Here is an 18,557-nt window from a genome sequence, read left to right as displayed (position 1 = left end):
ACTCCAAAGCCAAGGTCAACATCATGGAGGCCAAAAATTGTAACCGAATTAGCAAATCTGAGGAGTCGGAAACACATGTAATGAACCTCAGTAATAAGCACAGTTTAGGGTAGCAGGGTAGTAGCCTAGGGAATAAGGGAAGGCACTAAAAATTAAAAAGTTAAAAATGGATAAATTCAGCAGCAGATAAAGGCTTTATTGGAAAAGAAGCCAACAAGTGGAGGGACCGCAGCAGAGCACTCTCTTCTCTTCCTGCCCCTTCCCTTCCTCTCCCTCCTCTTCTTGTAATTCACCTCAGTCAAGGTCACCTGGAAGAACCCTAAAGTAATCCTCCTATCCTCAGCACAGGTCTGATCCCCACCAGGCACCAGAGACAATTTAATCTTTCGAGAAGATCCTCAAAGATGAGCAAAAGGTCAACATATTAGATCTGTTTAGAATTATCAAAGGAACCAGGAAGAGAGAAAGCTGACCATAATTTGGAGTGAGGTTTTCAAAGAATTAACCTCTACCTTCATTAATACCACAAGAACTTCAATTAGATGTAACTCAGTAAGCCTAGTTGAAAAATGAATTTTTCTTCTAAACTTGGATATGGGGCTAGGATATTAATCAATATATATTGATTAATGATTATATGTATGATTAAATCTGGGTTCATATGAAAGATATTTATAGTGGGTTTTTTTTTGTTTAAAGTATAATTTCCACGTTATTGTCTTTCCAGGGAACAGTATTTTAGTCTTTAAGGACTTAGCTCCTTACATGGGCTTTGGTGGAGGTCGTGGGGCAGCACCGGCAGGTCTAAATCGGGGTGGAGGTGTTCGGTCCTTCGGGGCTTCCCGAGAACGATTCCTGGCTACCTTGCTGTGAATGGCACAACTGACGCAATAATGCAGTTTCACATACAGCTTGGGAAGCACACAGGCGTCGAAAACACTCGTTTTGGAAATGTGCCTGACGGCTGCGGCCTCTAGGATGTTACGAATGACGAACTTCTTAATGGTCTTACACTTGGGCACGCATCGGGCACAGTTAGTACAGCGAACAGGCTGCACGTGGCCGCGGCCCTTTTTGACACGACCATTATTCCTTCTTTTCTTGGTCATCTTGGAAGCGAGGCGAAAGAGGCTATAGTGGGTTTCTTAAACCAGTGATCGCGGAGACTGCACGTTCACAGACTGAGATGTACACATCATAGGATTCTAGTTATTTGAAATTCTAAGTGTTATTTTGGTCTCAGATTTCTATATAGGTATCTCAAATTCCCATTTCACTTTTTGACAGGTCATGAATGCCCTCAGACGTTTCCTCTGGAGCTAGGAATCCTGCATTAGGAATAGACACATAGCTATAATACCTTGAGTTTCATATTTAAGTTCAATCGATTGTAAAGTGAAAGGCTGTGCTGATAGTTTTGGGTAGAATTCCCACAACAATAGGTTTGTCTTTAATAAAATGTTTGCTTTATACTGAATGCCTTATTGAAGACATTAGGAATGTGCAAGTGAAATAGGAGGAAGGAAGCCGGGCACAACCTTTAAAAGAACGACATAGCCACTGAGGATACGACATAAACTGGTTAGAACCGATTATGTCCAAGATTCAACTTCCAGTAGACCTTGAGCCTCCCTATGCACTCATAATACATTAGCATGCTGAATGACACACCCACAGGCACCACGACAGCTTCAAGTTTGACCATAAAAGGTCAAAAAGTGGGCAGTGGCCCAATTCCTGGAAATCTCCACCTCTTCCCTAAAATTGTTGGAATAATCCTCCCATTCATTAGCCTATCAAGTTAACCAGCCCATATTTCGAGGCCTCTCACCTTCTGAGATGGCCCACACTCTGTCTGTGAAATGTGTTTCTCCCAGGGCCATTCTGGAATGTGTATCTCTCTAAATAAACACTTCTCACCTATCACTTTGTCTCTCACTGAGTTCTTTCCACAAGGAGACATAAAGAACCTAAGCTTCATTAAGTCTTGAGATCAGGTGTGTGATCTCAATGAAAAGACGGTGGGTTCAAGGCCCAATCTGAGTTATGTGGCTTCATAAGTAGTAATAAGGAAAGTTTGTCCTGCCATAAACAAAGCTAGGACTGATTATGTATGCCATTGACTGACAGATACACTCACTTAAATTAAGAGCAATCATTACTTCCTCAAACTGAATGAAAGACTGGAGATGCAGTCTTACCCATCAGTTTGCAGCTTGGCACACGGGATCTTAGTTCCCTGACCTTGGACACCAGGGAGACCAGGGATCAAACCTGTGACCCTTGCAGTGCAAGCACAGAGTATTAAACACTGGACCACCAGGGAGGTCCTGTGAATATTTCCTTATTTACCCAGAGTAACTAATTCTGCAGGATCTGCCAGCTACCTCTAATTACACCAGCTTCACCCAATAACCACACCGAACTCTACTCTCTGAATAGCATTCTTTTATCCTCTGACTAGCTGACTAAAGGTCAACTGTACTTTTCTGAGTTTCCTATCACCTTTGTGTTTCAGTTTCTCAAATGTTAGTTCATTTGTAAAACTGCTGTTTGAGGCTAAATTAACAAAATTAGCAGCTAAATAACGACCACACCCTGCCTACCTATGCCCTAATCGAGAGCACAGAGATAAGCTGGGAGGGGATGGTAAAGAAAAGTTGGGAAGAGAGAAGAAACAGAGGTCTGAAAAGAGCATCTTATCAGAGAAACATCCAGTCTTCCGGGATTGTCATTTAAAGAGCTGTGGAACTCACATAAATACAGAATTACACCCTTTCTTCCTTCTTGGCTGGAAGGCCAAGGGCCCACCGCGGTAAAAAGCACACAGGTCAAAGTTTGGCAGGGAAAATAGTACCTTTGGAAATTTTATGGTCTGGCTTTAAATATAGGTCAAGAAATATAATAAAACTAATTTCTTTTTTTTCCTTAGAAGACTGGAAATCAAGAGAACTTTTGGGTTAATATTAATATAAGTAAATTTTAGTTCCTTCCAGCACTAGAATTCAGTGATTCCTTGACTCTGAGCCTGTATTAAATCTACCTTGGCTGAGTATAAACCTGGTTTACTGGCTGGTTGCTTTTACTGATTTTGCACTTTATGGCCACTTCCTCTTAAGAAGTTCACCATTGTGACTAATTTCTTTGGGGGGAAGTTGGAAAGCAGAGGGCCAAGTCAATCCGAAATGGAGCAAACAAACTCACCTTCTACTACCTGGTGAGGAGGACACTTCCACTATTGTTACTGAACCAAACTCGGGTCCACTTGCTTGTCTGCAGTAAAAACAATGTACTGGCACTGGGTTGTCGTGAAGGAAAGTGCAGCGTTTACTGTACGGTGCTAGACGAGGAGTCCTGGGAAGCCAGCGCTCGAAAAGCCTGACGTCCCCATGGGTTTCAGCAAAGCACTTTTAAAGGCAAGGTGAGGGAGGAGGGTCCCAGGTTAAGCGATCAGCTGCTCTTGCAGTTCTCTGATTGGTTGATGGTGAGGTAACAGGGCGGTGTCACAAGGGTTAACAACAACAATCCTTAGGCGCCAGTAGGTTTAGGGGCTGCGTGCTCACGGTCATCAAGTAGTTAATTTCTTTCACTTGGTGGTGGTTTTAGCATCTGTAAAACAACTCAGGAAGTGTGTATCAGATACTATTATCTAGGTACTTCAGAGAGGAGCCGAAGCAGAGGGTATCGGGGCGGGATCTGTCCCAGGAAGGCCCCATAGGGTCCTGCTCGGTTATGCTATGCAGCACTAGCATCTTCCAAGGTTTTAGAAGATATTTTGACGTTACTGGAGATCTTCTTACATCCATGTCAGTTAAGCATATGATTCTAGTAAGTCTATCTAAATTTAAAAGGCAAAAGCTGACAGTCACTATTAATATATTTCTCTTATTTATTAATAGGATCTATTTTTAACCATATAATAATAACAATAGTAATGACACCATAAATTTATTTGGCACTTTGCAATTCACAAAACACTTTAACTAACATGACATAGATTCCTGGGCAACCCACTCTGAGACAATAACAAATTTGTGGAAACAACTGTTGGCAATGGGCTCACAGATGCCTGGAATTCCCAGGCAGCCAGCTGCATGTGTTCCCCATTTCATTAATTTCAAAATAACAAGACCATGCAGATTCATTTATATATTATGGCAGGTTTTAACTGTATGTCATGTATCATCTACTTTGTTCCTATGAGACAAAACGATTGCCTTTTACAGGTAAGAAAATGGAGGCTCTTCAAGGCTCTTAAGAAAAGAAGTTACTAATAAATGACTAAAAAATAGCAGACCTATGATTAGAGTGAGTCCAATTCTTTCCTCCATCCCACAGCTTCTGCCAAGTCATTATAGAAATGCACAGAGAGATTCTTATCCCTTGTTGCTTGGGTTTCTCAAGAGTGGTAACCCATTTTAGTAATACAGCATGCTCTGTAATTTACTACTGACAAAGCCACTACCAGAAATTTACTAGTAACTTTCAACTTGGTAAAACATGACTAATAAAAAGCAATCAAAGAGCAGCCTTCTCTTTCTTTACAGCCACATGGTTGCAAAGCAAGCTAGTTACATGTTTGTGGATTTGTGTCAATAATATATACAGCTCATTAATTCCACAAATACTTATTGGACACCTATTATCTACCAGCCCCTATGTGAAGTGCTGGGTGCACAGTACTGAAAAAGATGGGTACCACCATGAGCCTCACAGAGCTTGTTCTGTTGAATTGGGGAGAGACGGATGCTAATCCACAGATAAACAAAAATAACCCACTATGGTGTCAATTGAAAGAAAACAACAGAATACTGGGAGAGACAATGTTTGGGGGTGGGAAGCTCTTCTAGATGGAGAATGAGAATATCTCAGTAGAGCTGGCATATCAACTGGGATCATAAAAATGAGGAAGAGCTGGCCTTTGAGAAGAATGGAAGGACATTCCAGGGAGAAGGAAATGCATACTGGAAAGTCTGAAAACTGGAATTTAGTTCGCGTAAGCGGCTGAGAAATGGACATTGCGTGGGTAGGACCTGGCAGGGTGGGGGAAGGTTTGAGATAAGGGGGGAGTCCTACACTACTCTTCAGTCCTTTACACTGCCTCGAGGCACCTGATCCCAACCATCTGTCTTCAATCAACTACACTTAAACAGCTGCCTTGTAATCCAGAAACTATCACAGATTAAACAGATAAAGCTAAAAACAGAATAATATCAATAGATTACCTAAACCAAGGATGCAAGTTTCCATCTTTTTAATGAAGGTTTGCATCAAGTTAAATCATTAATTATAGATACTGATATAGATACGTGGATGGATAGGTACAGATACATATCTCTAGTATTCTAGAAAAAAGCATTATCTCTCAAGGTGAGAGGGTAGGGAAACCTTAACTTGTAAATTTTAAGGGAAAAAAGTGAGATTATGGGACTTCTTTTTGTGTGGGTTTTTTGGTTTTTTTTGCCTCTCACTGTTGTGGCCTCTCCTATTGCGGAGCACAGGCTCTGGACGCTTAGGCTCAGCGGCCACGGCTCACGGGCACAGCCGCTCCGCGGCATGTGGGATCTTCGCGGACCGGGGCACGAACCTGTGTCCCCTGCATCGGCAGGCGGATGCTCAACCACTGCGCCACCAGGGAAGCCCTGTGTGTATTTTTTGTTTGTTTTTTTGTTTGTTTTTTCGCGGTACGCGGGCCTCTCACCGCTGCGGCCCCTCCCGCTGCGGAGCACAGGCTCCAGACGCGCAGGCCCAGCGACCATGGCTCACGGGCCCAGCCGCTCCGCGGCATGCGGGATCCCTCCGGACCGGGGCACGAACCCGTGTCCCCCGCACCGGCAGGCGGACTCCCAACCACTGCGCCACCAGGGAAGCCCTGTATTTTTTAAATTAAGAAAATAAACAACAAAATGAAAAAACCTTTTTGTTTTTATGAAAGCCTGGTTTTAAGAATTTCAGCTCGTTAAATTTAGGAAGCTTAAAAAAAAAAAATCAAATTCAAGGCTGTTCTCTGGACCTGAGCCTAATGCATTTTCATTTGAATGAGAACTGAATATACATTTTTATCCCCTTGGGGCTCTGGGCTGTCAATATTTTACTTTTCAGAGATGGGCAGACACCTATAGATAATCATGGTGACCTTGGGTAACATTTTCCCTTATTTAAATCTGTCTTCTTTCCAAAGTATTTTTTGCCTGTTAAACATGATTTTTTTTTGTGGGGGGGGGGGGCGGGACGGTGCGGCTCACAGATACATTTTCAGAAAACAACGATGCACATAAAATTTTTCCTTTTGCACTGATGCATCTGGACCTTTTCTCGTATATGTCTACTCTTTTGTCTCTTTTTGGAAGTGATTTGGAAGCAAAGAAGAGAATGGCTCTATAGTTGACCCAACTCTTTCTATTAACGGTGTATTTTAACTTAGGATTTTTAAGTGGAAATGAACTTTGTCTAAGATTTTTTTCAGCTTCTTTAACTCTGGCCCCCTTCCCTAGTCACCTTCGGCTAAACCTGTCATTCGGCAGGTAACAATCTCTAACATAACTGCAACAATCTCTACTGTGGCTGAATTTTCATAGCAAAGAATCTGAGAAGTTACCAATTGGTTACAAACTGTTTTGTCATACCTAAGTGTTTGATAGGGCTTTGTCCTGTCCCTTCCCTTCTGTGACAGAATACCTTACATAACCTGCCCTGTCATGTTAAGCACCCTTGGGGTTTGGTTCACGATGGTTCCTACACCCCCATTTGCTTGGTATCCCTATACTCTTAGCATGTGGTAATTATCTGTGACTCCCCTAGTCCCTGGTGGCCATAGATGGAGCTGACTCACTTCCTCTTTCACTCAGTGAGTGCTTTTCACATGTCCTTACTTCCCCGTGCCACTTTGGGGATAGGGCTAGCATGTTTCTATAAGCCCCAAACTTGATTTTGCATTTCACAGAAAGGTGGAGAAGTCGGGTTTCCCCCGCCCCGCCCCCTTTTCCTTTCCACAGGAATATAAAGCCAGAGGAAGCCTGTACTGTACTTTCTGCAGTTACAATGATCAGCTGCTTCCCATTCCCTACTTCTAAGTTTTGGTGCACTCAAGTATCAATTCCCAACCAATCTCCGCCACTTACTCTGCTAAAGAGAACAAACGTTGACTCTGAGGGTCTAGTTCTTTTTAAGTTTTTTTCGATCATCTTTTGCCTTCAATTCTGAGCACCTTTTACTTGCAACCAAGAGACAATATTTGTGTGTGTGTGAATTCTTAAGGTTATCAACAGATACTCAAAGTCTTAGCCATATCTGAATGATACCGAGCATGTTCGTATTGCCCAAGTACCTTCAGTGACTACTTGTTAACTGCAACCAAGGGTAATACTTTTTAATGAATATCTTAAAGTCTTCAAGAAGTACCTAAGGTTTAAAAAACCACGAATAATACTGTGCATAAAGATCACCTCTTGGACAACCAAAAACATACCACAGTAAACTCTTCCAGAGTGACTTGTTTTTCTAATGTTTCTTAGGTAACCTCTCTTATTATGAGCTTAACAACTAGCAGGTAAAGGGACATTTAACAAAAACTTATCGAGAGTGTATAACAGCAATATCCTGCTCTTGGCCCCAAGAAGAAGGCAAAGCCTTAGGCTCTTTTTCTGCAAGTGGTTTTCAACCAGTTGAAGAGCTTACAATTCAGACTGAAGAAAATATTGACTTAAGTTCTGTTATCCCAAAATTTACAGACTGTTAAGATGTTTGCTTTTTTTACAGCTCACCACCGCTCTTGAAATTTCTCATTCACTCATTCTCATACCTCTTGGTTCTGAAAAAACTCAGTCCATGGGAACTGATTCACCATGAGGCATGAATGAATGACCGACAGTTCTCATTTTTAATTCTTACTTCAAAAAAAATTTTTTTTAATAATTTTGTTTTATTTGGCTGCACCGCGGGGCACGCGGGATCTTTTAGTTCCCTGACCAGGGATTGAACCTGTGTACCTTGCGTTGGGAGTGCAGAGTCTTAACCACTGGACCGCCAGGGAAGTCCCTCATTTTTAATTCTCGAAAGCTGCATGGTTCTAAGCCCTGGGGGCCCATTAGAATCACCTAGGGAGCTTTAAAAAACACAGTATTTGAGAACCGCCTCCTAGAGAATCTGATTTGTCTGGCGTAAGGGACATCGGTATTTTGAAAAAGCTGCCCAGGTAACTCTGATATTCAGCCCCAGCACATATGAAGGATACTCACAATGCATCTGAAGAATACAACAGAAACAGCGTGTCCCTGGGACCACCTACTCAGAAAAGTGTCTATCAGATGATCAGAAGGAGGGCGGTGGAGGGAGTGGAAGATCCGAAGAAGCTACAGATGACTGATAATGACCCACGTGGAGGGGACTGGCCCTTACCTGGAGAGCCACCCCGATCCTTGCAGAAGTATTTGAATGCTACTAGTATAGTATTAACTCATGTTTTATTAGTCTAAAAGAACCTTGTGATGCTTTGGAATTTCAGGCAAAAATCTTTACAAATATGAGAGATTCAGCTGGTGTGGGAGACTATACATTGAAACAGAATGACTAGCATATATTTAGATAGCATAGTCCGGCTGTGGTAGCTACACTTCCCAGCATTTCCATAAGCTGGTCTTGCGCTGTCTGATCATCTTCCTTTTGTCCACTTCTGAACTAGCAACATGCCCCCAAATTGGCCCACATTTTTTACAGGGGTTCAACTACCAGCAACAGCAGCAGTGGCAACGCTGGGAAAGTGCCCTGTAAGCCACGATTGTCACCCGCCCGTGTCTGTCCACTTATTACTGGTGGTACTATGGTCTCTTTCCAGCTTTTGTCAAATGCCAATGCCCTTTGTGTTCCATAGTCCAGGGGAGTTGGCAGACAACCAAAATGGAAACTTGATAAGATTAGAGAAGCACTTTCCTCTTTCCTCATCGGTGGGATGCCTCTTTGGTCATACAGATATCACAAAATGACTGATTCTGGAATGAGTATCTCTTCTCTCTAATAGAAATAGAAATAATTTCTCAGGTTCAAAAGGATACTTCCTGCTTGAATTCTATAAAGAGGTATTATCATTCCCATACTGACAGCTTTATTTTAAAAAACTTTTAAATCACAAAATAAGTTATCATATCCCCAGAATTACTATTTCTGCTATGGCAAGTCGGGAATGCACTTCTCAGTGGATTGTGACATAGTATTACAGAGCTGGCTATGCTCACTTACCTGGGAAGTATTTCATCCCCAGAGAAAGGGAAGTTGTATGCAAATAGTTTAGACTGTTAGTTTAACTACTTCCTGCAAATTTCTTGCATGCGTGTTGTATTTTTTTAAAAAAAACTTATCACTGAGTGAAATGTGCTCCCACTTTATCATACTGATGTTATCATATCAGTTTACAGATGAGGAAATGGGCTTGGAGCTCAGAAGACCAAAGTAAATTGTAGCAGATGGTGCTAGAACTTGTCACATGCTTCACTGTTGAGTTACCCTCTTCTTACTATTTCCCAGGCCTGTGTTTAACAGCATTGGAACTAGACTTCAAAAATCAAAATGCTCCTGATGCCCATATGTATGTTTTAAGAGTATTAACTGCATTCCTTATTTTATACTCCTGGTAAAAATGTCTGTATTTTTTTTGTTTTTTCTTTTTAACAAAGCCCTCTGTCATGCACACTGTGAGACTACAGTAGTCTCCCCTTATCTGCGGTTTCACATTACACAGTTTCAGTTAACTGTGGTCAAAATATGGTTTTTCACAAAAATATTACGTAGAAAATTCCAGAAATAGACAATTCAGAAGTTTTAAGCTGTGTGCACCATTCTGGTTAGTGTGACGGCATTCCAGTGCCACCCTGGTCCACCCTGCTCTGAATCCCCAGCATCCACTTGATTCGCCCCTGACATCCAACATCAAGGTCATGGCTCCAGGGTCCAGGGTCACCCGGGGCCGACACTCCTCCTCCTGACCTACTGACAGAAGGTCAACACTGTAGTAGCCCAGGGCTACCTCACAATGCCTATACCATTCACTTCACTGCTTCTCATCAAGTAGGCATTTTATCGTCTCACATCACCACAAGGGTGAGCACAGTACATTAAGATGTTTGTGAGAGAGAGACCACATTCACATAACTTCTGTTACAGTATATTGTTATAACTGTTCTATTTTATTATTAGTCACTCTTGTAAATCTCTTAGTGTGCCTAATTTAGAAATTAAACTCTATCATAGGTATGTGTGTATAAGAAAAAACATAGTATATATAGAGTTTGGTACTTTGTGCATTTTCAGGCATCTACTTGGAGTCTTGGAACCTATCCCCTGCAGATGAGGTGGGACCACTGTAATTTTCCCACAAATGTGGCAGCCGTGATGGACAATCCATTTCCCTCGAGAACTGGAACTTGAAAATGCATAAGACACATGAGTGGGTGGTCTGATGTCTGACTGTTGGCCCGTCTCCAGCTGCAGAAACGTCATTCATTTCGGGGATCTTTGCAGTCCAAGAACTTCATCCTGGACATCCTGCCTTCACTAACTGTTAGTAATGTCTTGGGTTATAGGAATCTGCCTGACCTGTTAAACAGGATTTAACAGGGTTAATCTTGCTCCCATTCTAACTAGAATTTATGAACATTGCTTACATTCCCATCTATGCCTGTCTAAACTGTGGAATTACTGTCATTTGATGTAATCAGTCTACTCATTTGGTCTGCCTAAGGAATTTTTGGACATATAGTTAAATGAGTTAATAACCAGGGAGTTCAAATCTCCAACAATAAGAATGAACACTTGCTCTCTTTATAATCAAACTGGTCCTTCCTCCTTCACGTAGATCATGGCATTTTTCTCACTCATAATGAACAGGTAAAAGACATAATTACTGACTTCTAGTTAATTCCTTTGCTATTGTTTCTTGAAGATTTTTTTTTGATGTGGACCATTTTTAAAGTCTTTATTGAATTTATTACAATGTTGCTTCTGTTTTATGTTTGGTTTTTTGGCCACAAGGCATGTGGGATCTTAGCTCCCCGAGTAGGGATCGAACCTGCACCCGCTACACTGGAAGGCAAAGTCTTAACCACCGGACCGCCAGGGAAGTCCCTAATTCCTTTACGTATCACTTGACTGGGAGCTTTTTGGTTGTGTAGCCATTTTTTCCAGTTATCACCAATACCACAGCATACGAATTCTTCAATATAACTCATCTTTAAATTGCGGTTTTATCTTTTGAAAAGGTTATTAATTATACCAGTGCTAAATCTTCTAAAAAATATTATCAATATTATGACTTACGGATTCTCCTTCATACACATTCCCCTCCTCCTACACAGAATGGCTTATCCCTTTGTCAAGTTCCTAGACCCTTAAATCTACCAGTTAAAAGCTAATTAATAACCTCTCTCTGTACTATGTACCTAGCAAGTCAATAGTTATTTTAGGCTGGACCATAGTGTTGTGTGAGGAATATCAAACTCCTAATCCCAGGATCTGATGAGGATACATCATTAAAAAACAAAACTAACAACCTCATTTGACATTGCTAGACATGGCATATCTCATCAATGTCAGCTCAAAGAAATAGAAGTGAGATTTACATGCAAACTAGACTTCAGTGATGTTTTTCATTTATATTTACAATAAAATATTTTCTATAAATATAATGCATTATGCAGTATATTATATCAATTACTAATTACTTCATTAGTTCATTAGTTCAATTATTCTTTAATGGCAGTCCTGAATCTGTGGATAAGGTCAAAAAATTTAACACTCTGATTTCATATTTTGCATTTATTGAGTAAATTCAAACCAAGTTCAGAAGAAAGGGGCTAGGTTGTCTAGAAATAACCCATCCCAAGAAATCTCAGCCATTTAGTAGGCTGACTAAGAGCTTTGCTACCCTAAGGGTAGTGACAACCAGCATCCCCAGCGCCATCTAAGATTAAGAATCTATATTTCTACAGACTGACTTCCTGAAAAAGGGTTCACTTTGATCAGGATTCCTGAGGCGATTTGGATGCACATTAAAGTTGGAACAACACTGTATTAGAAAATTTAGTTTTCCACCAAGAAAATAACAACAGGAACATAAGGTAAATGACTTTCATAGCACAGGAAGAGTGGTCTTGAAATAAATCTGTCAAGAGACTGACATAGCAACTTCAAAGCAAAAAAATACGTAATCTGTCGTATAGGGGCATTCTCCATGATCTGCTGGATACTAATAGTAATACACAGTATGTCAGTTTCTATTACAGGTGAAATAACCCACAAAACGAGGTAGTTCCCTGCATTTTGATTCCAGCCCAATCCATAATCCCTATGGATTATTTACAAGAAATGGAGAGCCACAGGGAGTAGTTATGGATATTTCAGATACTGGAAAGGCAATCTTCCACTGTAAATCAATAAACTTGGCACGGTGCTTACAGCACATACCTACAATATTTTACTGGCTTTAAAATCATACATACTTAGTCCATTTCCAATTTTTTGATGATGAACATGAACATTTTCTATTAATACCCTTTTTTCCCCAAGAGAACCGTATTAACCATCAGTGGGGTGATGAGCCCCTTAGGGTACAGATGACTTAAGAGGTCCTTCCTCAGGAGTCAGCTGTGGCACTGCTCTCTCCAACCTTCCACCGTTCCTAATCTGCAGAAAGGATCTTAATGACATATAATGAGCCAGGATGGATGCAGTTAGTGTCATCCCACTTGGTTGTTGCCCAGGAGTGACCATCGCCAACAAAAACACAATTTGCAGCTAAGTCTTTAAACAGATTCTCCTTGCTTTGAAGAACTGAACTAATTCCAAATGGAACAACTGCAATCACTACAAAGAGGACGTCTGCCAAGAAATACATCGGTAAAAGATGGAAATTCCAGCACTTCAAAAGAGCTAATTTTAGAAGCCAGAACCCATCAATTGTTGAAACCTTTCTTATCTTGTCATCAGGCAGCCGCCTCTCTCCTTTTGGTCTAACTTGCTCTGTCACTTTCAACACAAGCTCCCAGGAGTGTGTTAAAATCCTCATCCTAGAAGGCCGGGGTTCATGCCAGCTGCAGGAGGAATTTGGTTGCGTTGTGGCGGGGAGGGTGTCAAGGTGGAGGGGAAAGATGTGATTGGGCAGCAGACCAGGCAGAAGGAAGAACAGGAAAGGGACAGAAGAAAGCTGTGCAGGGTGGTTCCAACTAGGCTCCAGTGCTGTTTTCCATTTATCTTTACAACACATTTTTTCTATAAATATATATTACATTATCCTATTCTATATTATATTATTTATACACAAGATATAATACAAGTCTCCCAATTACTTCATTAGTTCAATTATTCTTTAATGGTACTCCTGAATCTGTGGATAAGGTCAAAAAATGTCACGCTCTGATTTCATGTTTTGTATTTATAGAGTAAATGCAAACCAGGTTCAGAAGGAAAGAGCTCTGTTTAGACCTAGGTAGAGAAATAATCCATCCCCCCACATAAAGGGGGAACAAAGAGGGAAAACAAAACCGATCAAGAAAGGATCGTTTCCCAGCTACTCATTACCTACGCCCACTCTGCAAGGTGAGAAACTCAAATAGACAGGATATCCAGGTAGAGGGAATCCTGGCCGGCAGCCACCTACTCAGACACTGATGAGAAAGATGTCACCAAGACCATTCCCAAGCTGAGCAGTTTACCACAGTAAAGGCTTCTGATTTGGTTCTAGAAAAGAGGTGAATCAGTCTATCCACATCTGTGATCACAAATCAGGACAAAGATGAGATAGAAAAAGACAATTACTAGAAACAGAAAAAGATTCTGGAATAAAACAGATATGGGTTTGAATTCTATCTGGAGCACCTTCTGCTATTTCCCTGTTAAAGTATCTTCCTAAGACTAGACATTTACCTGCCTGCATAGAAAAATTTCCACTTAGAAAAGACCTGTTATAAGCAGAAAAAACATGTTATAAGCATCCCCAAATTGATAAATGAATGTGTTCCCTATAGATTTTAGAGAGTTTAATACCTTCCTAATCGTATTCTTAGTTGAATTCTTACTTTTTTCTTTAAACCAAGCACATAATGAAGCGAGTAAGCAATTGTGTTGTTAAAAAGTAAAAATCTGAGTGGAAACTGTTTCTTCTTTTCTGCATTATATTCCATACACTTCCAAAATAACCCTGAATATGCATGCATTCAAATTCATACGACATTCTCATTGCCTGAATTGCCAAACTTAAACATAGAGGCAGCAAAAATTAAACTCATAAATTTTGTGTTCTTTGCTTATATAGATTGATCTAGATTTGTTTTTGATGATTCTCCATAAATATCCAAACATACTGGCAATTTCCATATTAATGTATGTCACTATATTGTCTGGCAAAAGGAAATCTCTTACTCAACACCTGTCAATAGCCAATTTCTAAAACTGATGATTTCTCAACAATAAGGAAAGTTAAGCAAATATTTTCAAAAGTCCTCCAATTTGTATTTTAAAAAGCTAAAAAACATTTAAAAAATTTAAAAAGCAGAATGCTTAAAACATTCTTGACATGATTTAAATGATTTTAGATACTAATTCACTGTATGATCCTCCCATTCCTATACTTTAATCTTATTATTTGGTAATAATATATATTGATAATTTAGAAATAAAAATATATCTTTAAAATAAAACTAAAATTCTTAGCTGAATTTCTATACCTCTTATAAGTTCCACATGAAAGAGATTTTGAGGCCTTCTAATACTATTATTATAGTAATGAGTCACCAATGAGACCAGTATTTGGGTGTGAATGAGAAGACAGGTGCTTGGGTGTGTCAGAAGATTTATATGTAATTATTTACCAAAAGGTTTTACTAATTAGAGCAATAATGAGATTTGAAATGCTTTCCCATCCCTAAGAGCCAGCGCTCTTGGGCCATAAAGAAGTCTAGAAGGCAATCTAGTGTCATAATTAAGAGGAGAGACTTTGGAATGAGAGATCCTGGACTTAATACTTGCTTCTGCCACTTAGTAGCTGTACAGTTTTTGGCAAATTACTCAATCTCTTAGTTTCTCAGTTTCCTCATCAGTAAAAAAGAAATAATGAGCCCTTAGCTGCCTAGGAGTATTGTGAAGATTAACTTAATGGCTTGTGCTAGATGCATTTAGTAATCAGCAAATAAATATTAATCTTATTAGAGAAGTTGTAGCAGTCAGCAATAAGAAGTCATGACCTGAAAATATGAACATCTCTAAATTCTAAACTGTATAGAAATCCTAAGGGTAAAAGGGAGGTTCATCTAATAACTGATTACAGTACAATGAATATTCACATGAGAAGTATTCGATTCTAAATAGTGCACTCTTATTGTTTTGGTTCTTGGCACTCCAACACCCCCCAAAAAATATTTTTACAGCTTCATACCCTTTGGATTGTTATAATAAGAAACAGTTGTCCTTAGAGACTACCGAAAGGTCACATCTTACATCATCCCATTCCCGGTTATGGACCTTTCTCTTTGCAGATCTTTAACTGAAGATACCATCAAAGAGGAAAACTGCTGAGAAAAAAAACTCATCTGTCACAATGGAATCTCATCAGTTATTTCCCTGGCATTATTTTACAGCTGCTATTGTCTCATTATTATGGTTATAAAACCTTTACCTGCCTAAACCTTTCCTCTCTACCACCTGGTTCAGGATCTCCCTTGTCTAGAAAAGAGCAGGATTCTCTCCGGCACAGAAAAATAATTAATTCAGTGAAAATACAGATAGTGCCACGTTTGGCCTTTCTTCCAGGCAGTGAGTGATTCCTGACACCAGCTTCTCAAATTTTGAATGTGTTTGAACCTATGAAACATCTGGAGATCTTGTTAAAATGCAGATTTTGATTCAGTGGGTCTGGGGTGGGGCCTGAGATGCTGCATTTCTACCAAGCTCCCCAGGGATGCGGCTGGTCCACACACAGAGCAAACTTAGAATTAGTGATGATTATGACAACTAGGTCACTATAGTGTGTGTGTGCGCGCGCGCGCGTGTGTGTGTGTGTGTGTGTGTGTGTCTTGGATGGCTAAAAATATTTCAGAAATTTTTAGATGAAGGAGGGGGAAGCACTCACTGCACTGTCCTAGAAACCTTATTTCAAAATGAACACTTGGTTCTTCCAAAATTTGCTTTTTCAAATTGGCAAAGACAGTTTTTTATCTCTTAAAACAGGCTCTCAAACCTATGTGACCCCTCCATAAATAAAGACACTGGCCTGTGAGAGAGCAGGGAGGACACAGTAGTTGATGAATAACTTCTCTGATATACCCTTGGTCACTTTTTTATGTCATGAGCTTGTGTCTTTTAGGCGGCCAGGGCACACTGACAGATACAAAGAAAATTACAAACGGAATCTATGTTAGGAAAATTTCCTGGTGTCATACATAAGACTTTTCATATTTAATAATAATAATAGTAAACTATAATTATGGTACATTTGTGGAAATGATACCATTCTGTACAAAGTAGATGGCTGGTGTCACTTCTGAGACCTTATTTAAGACCTTACTTAATCTCTTACACAAAATATTTACCTTTGAAACAGAATGACAGCATTTACCACCTACCTATCTCTCTTGAATGCTTTAAACCTTAAGAGAGAGTGGGATAATTTAATAGATAGTTATTAGACAGTGGGATGAAGTTTAACTGACGATGGAACTCAATTGTTGATGTAAAATCCAGAAGAATGGTTGGGTGAATGGTTCCATATAAAGGAAATAAAGTGTAATAAATGCTTCTTTAGGATTTATAAGCTGTTGACACATTTTATCCTCCATGTAAATCTCTTTCTTAAAAGAAGACAGTTTTCTTTTTGATGTTTTCGAAATTAAACTTTTAAATCTTATGCTTTCATGTAAAAAAGGAAGTGAAAAGTATTATAAACTTGAAAAATTTAAGGATGATTTTACAGATTTAAACAAAACTAACAGATCTTTGTTTAAAATGGGATCCACCGAACTTTCCAGGGCCATTCCTGAAATAACTCTAGAGATGGAATAATGGGCTGTTTCTTACTTTGTAGTTTCTTAATGCAAAGTAAGCAGCTTTACAGGGCTTAGCTGTCTCCACTGACCTAACAGCATTCTTTACCTCATTTGCAATGAAACAGAAATAGTTTTTTCTCCAGCCATGATTTAATACCAAGGCACAGTCTTTGTCTATTAAAAATACCAATTCCTCTTTTATTTAGAAAAGTTAAGAAATGTAAAAAGTCCCAGGCGTTGTGTCATCAATATTGATTTCTTAATGTCAAGTCTAACATTTGATTTGCCTCTCTCTCCAGTTATTTTTTTAGGCTATCTCTGTCATCAGACCCAAACTCTGCCTGAATTTCTTATCAGCTGCCAACTTCTGTCTTGTACTGTCACCACTGGATGGAGTAGAGCGCTTGGTCCTCCATGGAAATAAAAAGGAAGCAGCAATGTAATGACCAAGACAGAGACTCCTATGCTATGCTGTTCTCCAACTATGAAACTCCGTCTCTTATTTGTAATTACCTTGGAGGAGAAATGCGATTCTGGCTGCTGTAAGGCCAAAAATGTGGTAGAAGCAGAAATGACAAACGCCTTCCAGAAAGAGAGGGCTGAGTCAAAATCCTACCCTTTTGACAGTTACTAATTCTGTGCCTGAGCCCCAGCTTCCCTATCTGTAAAATAGAGAATATCTTCCTTGTAGCATTTTTTTGAGAATTAAATGAGTAATACATTTTAAGCACATGGTAGGCACTTAATTTATAAAACCCAATACATTTTAGCAAATTTGGGGCACGACTGCTAACATATTTTAAGAATTCCTTGAAAATATAATTTTAAAGTATATATTGACCACGTTTACCCAGACAAAAACTTTTACTTCTTAGAGTTTTCAGATGTTAAATTATTATAATTGCTTGTTTAGAACTAAAGCATAATCCTAATTATTAATGACTTTGTGGTTTTAGAAATCCTCTTACATTTAGTTACACATATTTATTAGCGTGTTAATAGTAATGACATATCATTTAAAAAGTTATTTAAAAATACAGGCACCAGAAATGATTAGCTCTGGGACCTGAGAGTATAGGAAACTTTCCTATCTGTAACAAAAAATATTTGTTTATAATAGAGGGAAAAATAAAACAAGAAAAATGATAACTCTAAAATCTACTGAAATTATTTAAATGCATTTTATTACAAATTGGATAATATTTTACAAAATCAAAATTTAAAAACTCGTACAAGTATCAGGATTTAACTATGCTATAGACATTTGTTGGAATATTTAACTTGACTCTAACACAATTTCATTCTTTTCAGACAGTAAGAGAGACCCATGTTGTCCTGGCTCATATACTCATATCTACACCCAGAGATTGCTCAATATACCATGGTAGAATGGCTACATTTTCCAGGTAGATTTTAAAGAATCAGAATCAATTGGGCAGATAAACAGACCCAATGTCTCTAATATCTTCCTAAATCAGAGGTTCTCATTACCTCATCTCCAGGGTAAGATTTTAAAACTCCTAAGCTCCACAT

At 39.4% G+C, this 18,557-nt stretch overlaps 2 protein-coding genes across 6 annotated transcripts in view; both read right to left on the bottom strand.

Moving 5' to 3' along the window:
• The window catches only part of ELOVL6 (ELOVL fatty acid elongase 6), a 139,547-nt gene that overhangs the window by 88,276 nt on the left and 32,714 nt on the right, over positions 1 to 18,557 (bottom strand). Inside the window, exon 2 of one of the 5 annotated variants that reach the window (XM_032632878.1) lies at positions 3,205 to 3,609. The exons of the other annotated variants lie outside the window; for them this stretch is intronic. The gene's annotated coding sequence lies outside the window, so the exon portion shown is untranslated. The remainder of the gene's footprint in view (positions 1 to 3,204; positions 3,610 to 18,557) is intronic. 5 annotated transcript variants of the gene reach the window in all.
• LOC116754338 (40S ribosomal protein S26-like) lies at positions 733 to 1,109 on the bottom strand. The gene has a single exon (XM_032632880.1). The coding sequence runs from the start codon at positions 1,107 to 1,109 to the stop codon at positions 762 to 764; it is 348 nt and encodes a 115-aa protein (XP_032488771.1). The 3' UTR covers positions 733 to 761.

The sequence above is a fragment of the Phocoena sinus genome, chromosome 5 (genome assembly GCF_008692025.1).
Source record: "Phocoena sinus isolate mPhoSin1 chromosome 5, mPhoSin1.pri, whole genome shotgun sequence".
Classification (NCBI taxonomy): Eukaryota; Metazoa; Chordata; class Mammalia; order Artiodactyla; family Phocoenidae; genus Phocoena; species Phocoena sinus.
This window is presented reverse-complemented; position numbering and strand designations above follow the sequence as displayed.

What these genes read in the sequence shown, in the direction of transcription:
- LOC116754338 (XM_032632880.1), bottom strand. Translation starts at nt 1,109, where the DNA reads ATGACCAAGAAAAGAAGGAATAATGGTCGTGTCAAAAAGGGCCGCGGC.